Source organism: Lactuca sativa, chromosome 8, assembly GCF_002870075.4.
Source record: "Lactuca sativa cultivar Salinas chromosome 8, Lsat_Salinas_v11, whole genome shotgun sequence".
Taxonomy (NCBI): Eukaryota; Viridiplantae; Streptophyta; class Magnoliopsida; order Asterales; family Asteraceae; genus Lactuca; species Lactuca sativa.
This window is the reverse complement of record NC_056630.2, coordinates 91,238,433-91,248,337: the sequence shown is the minus strand read 5'-3', so window position 1 is coordinate 91,248,337 and position 9,905 is coordinate 91,238,433. Positions and strand designations below refer to the sequence as shown.

General features: G+C 33.7%; 1 protein-coding gene across 1 annotated transcript; it reads left to right on the top strand.

Moving 5' to 3' along the window:
• The first annotated feature begins 4,500 nt into the window (after positions 1 to 4,500).
• LOC111878246 (auxin-responsive protein IAA20) lies at positions 4,501 to 6,591 on the top strand. The gene is made up of 4 exons (XM_023874753.3): positions 4,501 to 5,010; positions 5,627 to 5,859; positions 6,149 to 6,221; positions 6,325 to 6,591. Exons 1-4 carry the CDS (start codon positions 4,724 to 4,726, stop codon positions 6,371 to 6,373), a joined length of 642 nt encoding a protein of 213 aa, XP_023730521.1. The 5' UTR covers positions 4,501 to 4,723; the 3' UTR covers positions 6,374 to 6,591.
• Positions 6,592 to 9,905: the final 3,314 nt, after the last annotated feature.

Genomic DNA, 9,905 nt, shown 5'->3' with positions numbered 1-9,905 from the left:
TGTTCTTTTGTACTGAGAAGTTATGAAGACCGGAGACGTCAAAGGAGACTTGGCGAAGAGTTAATTGGAGTTTTTCTTTTGTGATACCGCAATGTCAGATTAATGATCAGATTTTACTGACAAAGTGTGTTAGGTTGGTTTTTCCAGTTCCAAGCGTCGGAAGCATGGTCATCAACATCAACATTATTTTATTATTATCCAGTTGTAGACATGTCTTTTCTCCTATAAATAGATGGTCTTGTTGATCGATATGAGTGTGTCTAATTCCATCTTCTTTGTAATCTCGTCATATCGAAATACAAGTCTTCTTATCTTCATTATCTTCATACTTAGTTGTTCATAACATAATAACTTATGTTTAACTGCAAACCATGTTATAATTCAACAAATATCTTTTAAACTTGCTTATATTTATTCATGTATATTTAACTGCAAACCATGTATATTTTGGTGTTGTGGGAATGACAAAGCACCGGGGCCCGATGGTTTTACTTTCAAAGTTATAAAGGAGTTTTGGGACACGATGAAAGATGATATTTTCAATTATATAAAGAATTTTGAATTGGCGAGAGATATTAGTAGAGGGTGCAATGCGTCTTTTATATCACTTATTCCTAAAACCAGAGATCCTCTTTCTTTAAAAGACTATAGGCCGGTGGACTTAATTAGATGCATGTATAAAATTTTGTCTAAAATTCTTGCATTGCGTCTAAAGAAAGTAATCGGTAAAATAGTTGGATCAGAGCAATCGGCGTATATCGAAGGGAGGAGCATTCTTGACGAACCGTTAGTGATTAATGAATTATATACTTGGGCAAAAATGGTGAAAAAGAAAACGTTAATATTCAAAGTGGATTTTGATAAGGCTTTTGATTCGCTCAACTGGTATTTTTTGGATTCGATATTAGAACAAATGGAGTTTAGCGATAAATGGAGGGGTTGGATCAAAGGTTGTCTTTCTTCCGGTAGAGCGTCGATTTTGGCAAACGGATCAGCCACAAAAGAGTTTCGAATTAGGAAGAGGGTAAGGCAAGAGGATCCCCTTTCTCCCTTTCTTTTTATTATTTCCATGGAAGGGCTTAGTGTCACCATGCAAGAGGCTTGTGAGAAACAAATTTATAAAGGTGTTTCTCTCCCAAATAGGGGGCCCATTTTATCTCACTTAGTTTATGCGGATGATGTCACTTTTGTCGGTGATTGGTCGGAGATGAACTTTGTTAATCTCAATCATCTTTTGAGATGTTTTTATACTGCTTCAGGGTTGAAGGTGAATCTCAACAAAAGCTAAGTGCTTGGGATCGGTGTACAGGAGATGGAGGTTAGTAGATTGGCTAACATTCTTTGTTGTGAGCCCGGTAAATTCCCTTTTACCTATCTTAGGCTCCCGATAGGAGCCAATATGAAACTTACCAAGCACTGGAGACCAATTGTGGATAAATTTAAAAATAAATTATCGAATTGGAAGGCGAATAATCTCTCGTTTGGGGGAAGACTTACCCTTGTTAAATCTGTTTTTGGTAGTCTTCCGTTATTTTATTTCTCTCTTTTCAAGGTGCCGAAAAAAATAATTGACAATTTGGAAAGTATTAGAAGAAAGTTTTTATGGGGGAAAAAGAAAATAAAAGGAAGATAAATTGGGTAGCATGGAACACTTTTACTAAACCGAAAAGAAAAGGAGGTCTTGGTATTGGGAGTCTCCGGTCATTGAATTTGGCTCTTTTAATCGAGTAGTGGTGGCGGTTTAAATATGAAGTGAATAGTCTTTGGACGAATTGCATTAAAGCTTGGCATAATGTCTCTTGTATTGATGGCAAGCCATTAGCCAAAGCTAGTCTCCCGGGAGTGTGGCTTGTTATTTCCAAGCTAAATGAAGATATGAAACATTGGGGAATTAACTTGGAAGACTTGTTTGTAAGGCGTCTTGGAGCGGGAAATGGAACCTACTTTTGGAAGGACAAATGGTGTGACAGTGTAGTGTTGAAAGATGTTTTTCCAGAACTTTATCGCATTGAAGTGCAGAAAAATTACATGGTCAACAACAGAATTCAAAACAGAGGTCTAGATGGAATTCATGGGCAGTGGTCGAGAAATCTAAGGAGAGGAAGGGAGGCAACAAGTTTATCAGATTTAAACAAAAAAGTTGTTGGTGTGGTGTTGACAAGCATAGATGATTCGTGGGTTTGGAAAGGTAATGAGATAGGTGGTTTTACAGTTCAAAATTTGCATAACTTGATGGCTAGTGCGGAAGAGGTCTCAAACACGTTGCCTTTTCATTGGGAGGGTTGGGCTCCTCTAAAAGTGAATTGTTTTGTTTGGCGTTTATGTTTAAATAGGATCCCAGTTGCCGATAACCTTCTTGTTAGAGGTGTGACTTTGCCATCGTATCTTTGCCCGCTCAGTGGTATTGAACAGGAAGATGTCGAGCATTTGTTTTTTAAGTGTAGTTTTGCAAAAAAAGGTTTGGAGCTGGTTTTGTGACTGGTCGATGTTATTGAAATATGCTCCTATGAATGTTTCTGACATGTTGGGGGTGGTAAAGACATTGGTGTTGAATAAGAAAAGGAAGAGATTGCTATGGGCCCTCATATATTCGGTTTTATGGAGCATATGGAAGACTAGAAACGCTTTAATTTTCAAAAGTTTTTGGAGCAGCTCAATGAAGACAACCGATGATATCTAGTTAATCTCTTTCAACTGGTTGAAGTTACGGGGTCATTTTGCCGAGTTCCTTCGACATGGTTCTCTCAAGCGCCCTAGTATACTCTACTTGTTCACTTGTGTCGGTTTGGGGTACGGTCAGTTCACCGGGAGGATTGCCCTCCCAATTCGAAGTTTTTTTCCTGGAAGTTTCAACCTTGTTGACTATGACAACAGTCGCGACTATGGCAGGGCGGTACAACTAGGGTCCCCCTTAGATCCTCCAGCATTTTCACGAAGGCAATCATCCGGCTCATGAGGCAGATACAGATCCTCCATAACATGGGTGGCGGTCTGAGAGTGCAGCTCTATCACATCTACCCTCTCAATATAGAGGGAGGTTTAGTTTTTTAAATTGGTTTGACTAGTGTAATTCTCCTGTTTCTCTTGTTTGTATGTTGTAACTTGTCTAGCGTCTTGCTAGTTTCGTTTTAATGCAATTCCGCTGTTCAAAAAGAAATTTATTGATGTATATTGTTGCTATGTTTTCCCTATAATTTTGCTAACTTATTATTGTTGAGCTTTATTAAGAACTATGAGATTAACTTAAATTTGGCATTATAATCTCTTTATCACAAGTTCTTGTCTCATGAGCCTCATGCTTATGGAGTGCACCTCATTTAATATACTAAAAAAACAATTATTTCTTTATTGATTGATATCTTACAGGTCACATTTCGAAAATTAAGTATTTTTAAGCTAACAAAGATACACTTTTATAATTTCAAAATTTAATGTATTTTGAGAATTTGTTTGATGTCTCGCAAGTCACAATTCAAAATTATATAGTTTTAAACTAACAACAATTTAATTTTTTAAATTTTCAAAATTCATGTATCTCGAAAATTTGAGCTTTTAAATATGTTTTAAGACTTGTAGTCGTATCATGAATTCGAAATGTATTCTTTATGGAAGGGATTGAGGATTCAAAATTCACTAAAAACAATTGCATAGCTTAGGTGTATTTTTTTTTTTTTTTGTGTAGTTTAGAATTTTTTTTAATATATTTTACGACCGATAAGTTTGGAAAACAATTATTTTTAACTTTTTATCTAAAACATAAAAATCGTAAATGCCTCCAAAGAAATCAAGGTGAATTATTATATGTGGATCAAGCTCTAAGAAAGAAATCAAGACTAATTCTTATCTTAGTATCAAACACAAGAAGCTTCAAGTTAAAGATTGGAATCTTTGATGTTGTTCTTTATTTTTAATCTTTGAACTTTAATTCTCTATTCTTCTTTCATGTCTCTAGCATCTTGCAAGGACTTCCTTTTTTCTATCTTTAATTATATATATTTTGGTCTTCAAAAAATCCCACGAATGAATTAAGAAATAAAAAAGTGTTTAAAAAAAACAAACACAATAATAATAATAATAATAAAAATGTAAAACAACAAAAGATGGCTTTTGGATGGGACCCACTTTTGATTGAACACGCGTAGGAGGGTGTTGGGTATAATCAACGAAAGGGAAACACCATAACATCTAACTCGCCCCTCTTGTCTACCGACGATGTTGACACGTTCTTTTGTGATTGCATACTATTTTTTCCATAATTTCCATTGAATATAAATCTTTTTTTTTTAATGTAAAAACAGATTTAATAGAACCTTTTATTCAGATTTATTGTTCGTTATAAATAACTTAATCCACAAATTTAGTTCGTTTCTAAATTATATTTAACCATTAACTTAATATATGTAATAATTAAATCGTGTATTATTTTTCTTTTAAGTGGATAAATAACATGGTAAAAACATATATTCATTATTTTCTCCTAATTGTTCCCCCTCTCCAAACTCTCTCTCACATTTTCACATTTGGTATGTGAGAGAGAGTGAGACTTCTCCAGACACACCCACCTCTAATCAAATGCCTTGCCTCCTCTATCTTTCTCTATATTTTCTCTCTCTACATATACATACACACTGGTCTGTATATATAACCCATCATACAACATACCCAAATCCTTTTATATTCCGTGATACTGTTGATTTTAAATCTGCAAAAGAAAAAGAAAAAAATGGAGCTTCATTTGGGCCTTTCTCTTTCTTCATCGTCTTCATCTGCATCTTGTTCTTCAGAGTTTGATCTGATCAACTGCAACAACAATTACGCTCCTGAATCTAAAATCACAATTCATCATTTGAAGAGGAAACAAGATGATGACGATGATGATCTTCAAACGCTACCTCTTCTTGTCTGGAACAATTTCTGCAACAAAACCCGGATGAATGAACAACTCCATGATCATGATGATAATGATGATGATGGTGAAGTTCAGTCGAATTCCATCTTTGTTCATCACAGGTACTACTTGATATAAACATATATTTTTGTTTAAACTTTTCTTGCCAGTTTAAGTGGTTGGAAATTGCAATCCTCTAATATAATTTACAACCATTTGAATTCGAATCTGGATTTTTTTTTTAATTATGAATGCATATTTCAAATCTTTTAAAGATAAACTAATAAAATAAATTCCATATTGATTTCGCTTATGATCATAGCTGTTATATCTTGATAATAATTTCTTGAAATTCATGGACTGCATATCTTTGTTGATTTATATGGGTACACGTATAATACATGCCAATTAAAATGGATTTATTCCGCCCATATTTAATATGCATGGTTCCAAAGTCCTAACTATAAAATTATTTAATCTTAACATAAAAAAATATATAATCCAGTTCTTCGAAAAGAGTGGTATATTTAAATATTTAATAAATTAACATTACTTTTAAATTTTAATTGTGTTTACTTGTGCTTCACGCTTTCCCTTTGGACTTCACAAACTTTTTAGGCAAAAAATAAGCAAAATATTCGCAATTCTCGCATTCTTGTCTCATTTCTTCTGTTTTAATATTTTAGCAATATTACATAATAATTGTAATTAACGTGTTCTAAATCCTGTAATAATCAGAGATGACGGTGGTGTGATTGGGTGGCCACCGTTGAAATCATGTAGAAAGAAGCTCTGCCACCCAAAAACCTCTAACCACGGTGGTGGTGGTGGTGGTGGAGGTGGCGGAGGGTCAAAGTCAATGTACGTTAAGGTGCATATGGAAGGCATTGGAATTGCAAGAAAAGTTGACCTAAGTTTACACCATTCATACCAAACCCTTGTGCACACTTTAGCCAACATGTTCGGAAAATGTAAGTTCACATCATTCATTATATTATTACATGTAATGTAATGTACAATCCATCATGCACACATACGAGGTTATTCAATGTTTCTAGAAGAATATTTTTATTATTAGCCTTGATTTTTGACTTTCAATGTCAAATTAAGTGGATGGATATATACTTTTGACTTTCAAACGAATAGTATACGAACTTGTTATATTTAATTTTGTAACGAAAAACTAACAACCATATTGAAAACTTTGACTGAAAGTCAAAACAAGTGTTTAATTTGAGGTTTTGTTTTGAAATATTATAGCTTACGAAGATGTGAAACTCACATACCAAGACAAAGAAGGAGATTGGTTGCTTGCTGGTGATGTTCCTTGGGGGTAATTCCGTAATTTCCATCTAATTTTTTTTTTTATTTTCAAAAAGTGCCTACTATATATATAATTACTAACTGTTATACTGGATTTTTATTTTGACATGCAGATCGTTCATCGAGACAATTCAACGTCTGAAATTGTTGAGGAAACAATAGTTGATTGCTTTATGTGACTGATCGTAGTTTTGGAACTAGGGTTTTGTTTTGTTATGAAGGTTAATTAAGTATTAAATTAAAAAAAATAATACTGTTATAAATTAATACAGTTTTTAAATTAGTTCAATGTATGTGTTTGAATCATGCATGTGGACAAGAACGAAGCTCTCGAAGTTGTTGCACTTAACATTCATAATACTTTATAGTTTTCGACAAAATGATGATGAAATTTAGAGAAATGTCAAATTTTTCTCAAAGCCCACAAAGTATTTCTTGAATTGCATGCGAAAATGTTTTGTTTGAAGTATTAATTATTTGTGGTCTTATTTACAAAACTTTTTATATTATTTGTGTTAGATACGAACAACACAACCTAAATTACATTACGTAACGGATATGTACTATACTAGCTAGCATTTAATAACTTTAAAATCAATTTAAAACCATGGGCAATGCTATTAGTAATTTTATAGTTTAGTACCTCTAAGGTGATTAAATTTCTCATTTTGTATATTACAACCTATACATTAAATTGAACTCTTTTTTTAGTATTTTATCTATATTGCCTTATTTTTATTGGAATTCATTCCCTTAAATTAATTTTTAAAGGATTAGATTAGCATGAATTAACAGGCACGAATAGTGACAGTGTAAACTAGTTTACTAAAATAAGGATAAGTAAAAAGGGATAAATTTATCTTGCAATTGCAAATGATAAAGGTTTTTGTTTTTAAGAGGAAATTCAGGGCCGTTCCAAACATATTTTGGGTCCAGGGCGAGAGAAAAAAATGGGCCCTTAAAAAACACAAATGTCGTCAAGTTTTTTATAATAAATCAATAATTAAAAGAAAATTATTTGTATTATCTTTTAAATATAACAATTTCCATAAAAAAATTGGGCCCCTTTAAATGATGGGCCCTGGACGGTCGCCCCTATCGCCCACCCTCTGGGACGGGCCTGAGGAAATTCATAAAATAACCAAAAAAAGGAGTGCGTTTGAAAAATATGACCAAAAAAATTGAAGTTTTACAAAATCACCAAGCTTTCCTCAAACCCTCTCTGAGGAAATCTTTTGTCTCTGCGGAACCCAAACTTCTCTGAGGAATTAGATATGTGTGCAAAAAGACAAAACTAACTTCTGAAGTGATGGTTCTGCAGAGACGGTCTCTACAGAATTGGTACGTCTTCTGTGGAAATGTGGTCCCCCTTTGCAGAATTGAAAAAACATTAATTGATTTTGGAAATTAAAAAAAAAATCATTTTTTGAATTTTTTGTTAAAAAAACTACCACATTTCCGCAGAGGCACTACGGATCCACAGAGCAGCCCTCAGCGGATCTGTTCTACCTTTGAGAAATTGATCTTCACTAAAAATCTTTGTTTTTTGATGAACTTTGCCATAAAACAATTCAAATTACTCATTCGATAGTTATATGTTTAAACACTGATTCAGTTTAACCATTTAAACTAAAAAAAACTACGACAAAAAACCTTTTTAAACCTAGGGTCTCATAGCCATCTGCTAAAACGTCTTCATTTAGTTGTTGTTGCTGTCAGGATCTCCTTACCATTTCGATCTCATCTCCTCCTCACTGTCATCCGTTTCGAATTCTGATCGCTTGTACGTCTTTCTTCCGCAACCAACAAACTCGTTTTCCACAGCAAAGGCTTTCCCAATCTGCAATGATTTTATTTTATTTTTTGATATTTTATTTATGCGTTTTTACGATTTTACCCCTGCCACATCAGTTTTTCAGAGCTTATACGCTTCCGCAGAGCCAAAACGATTTTCTCAGAGACCCTCTCTCAGGAAAGTTTTGTTGTGAAACTTCACTTTTCTTTGTCGTATTTTTCAAACACACCCCATTTTTTGGTTATTCAATAATTTCCCTTGTTTTTGCACGTCGTTAACGCATAGAGAGGGTATTAACTATATCATATGTATATTTGTGTTTTATAAAACTAATAAAAACATCAACATGGTATTTGTATAATGCAACTATGTGGAATGTGAGGTTGAGAGTTCGATTTTCTTAAACGACCTCTTGTAGTGTCATATGTAGGGAATTTTTTCTTGGAAATTGCTATGGGGTTGTGTTTGCCTTATAAAAGGAGCTCGAACCCAAGGTACTCACTGAAATATTTCGAATACGCTTCCACTTAATCCGTTTACATTTTCAATATATATATATATATATATATATATATATATATGTGTGTGTGTGTGTGTGTGTGTGTGTGTTCTCAACGTATTTAAAAAATACTGACTTTTATTACGAACATGTAGGTAGGGGTGAACATGGCACGTTTCGGTACGGTTTTTGGCCAAAACTGAACTGAAAACCGCAACTTTGGTTTTTTGAAGTTAAGAAACCGCACTGTTCGATTTTTATGCGGTTCGGTTTTTTTGTTTTAATTTTGCCTTTACTGAAAACTTAGGTAACTCAGCGAATTACTTTGACTCGGATGAGGAGTTTTAATCATTTCTTGAGAAACTTTATATAGAGATGAGGAGCTCAATATTTTTCATCCCCGGTAATGTGAGACTCCTCAAAAAATGTGGACCATCAGAGTGTTAATCACTAAAGAGAAGAAAATCAGCGACTTCCCACCGCCGATTGCGGCCCTTCCTTGCGATCGTTAAGAGTTGGCGTTTTCCCTAAAGCTTTTGCTAATTCTTGGTTTGTTTCCCCCAAGGTTGCTTCATGCCTCTTGATTGTGTCTGACTCTTGCTTATTTAGAGCCTGAGTCATCCTCTACGACTTTAGCTCTCGACATGAGATTGATAATTTAGTACATATATATCTTCTATATATTTATCTCTTACAATCGATTGTTTTCCTCCTCACAATAAGCGACACCTCTGTGGTTTCTACTTCATGTCTTCTGCTTACATCTTTCACAGGGTCCGAGCAGCTGACGTCCCTCCCTCATACCTAAGAACACGATTAATCCCTAATAATTTCTAATTTGGTTGGGTTTATGTTACTCACGACTTGAAGAGTGTGAATGCTTTTTCGATTTGTCATGGGTAATTGATCGGAAGATTTTGATAGTTAATTGTTCAGAAGATAGATTTCTCAATTATCTCCACTTTGATTTACAGTGCGGCATCAATACCCTTAACAAAGTGAGTTCCCTTTTTCTGGTTTATGTATATATTGAGTAAATTTTACTTTGATTGACGTGTTGAATTACTTGTTTTAAGTTTGTAAACTGTTATGAATCTTTGTGATTATTGATCTTTATGGGGACACTACCTTCGACTGTCAAATTCAATAAGAATCGTAGTAAGAAAGGCCAAAGATTGACTACCCTAGGTGGAGCTCGTTCCTTTATTACTATGAACTAGGTGTGAGACCCGTGTATTACACGGGTTTATTAAAAATAAAAATTTAGTATAAATATTTAAACATTAAATATTTTATAAAATAATATTTTTATATAACATAATGTAATTTTTTTGGAACATTTATAAAAGAAATCAAATATTCTTTAGAGCATTTATGAGACTTTATTATCAAATTAATAG

What these genes read in the sequence shown, in the direction of transcription:
- LOC111878246 (XM_023874753.3), top strand. Translation starts at nt 4,724, where the DNA reads ATGGAGCTTCATTTGGGCCTTTCTCTTTCTTCATCGTCTTCATCTGCA. An exon ending in TCCATCTTTGTTCATCACAG is followed by an intron (nt 5,011 to 5,626) that starts GTACTACTTGAT and finishes TGTAATAATCAG; the next exon opens with AGATGACGGTGGTGTGATTG. An exon ending in GCTGGTGATGTTCCTTGGGG is followed by an intron (nt 6,222 to 6,324) that starts GTAATTCCGTAA and finishes TTTGACATGCAG; the next exon opens with ATCGTTCATCGAGACAATTC.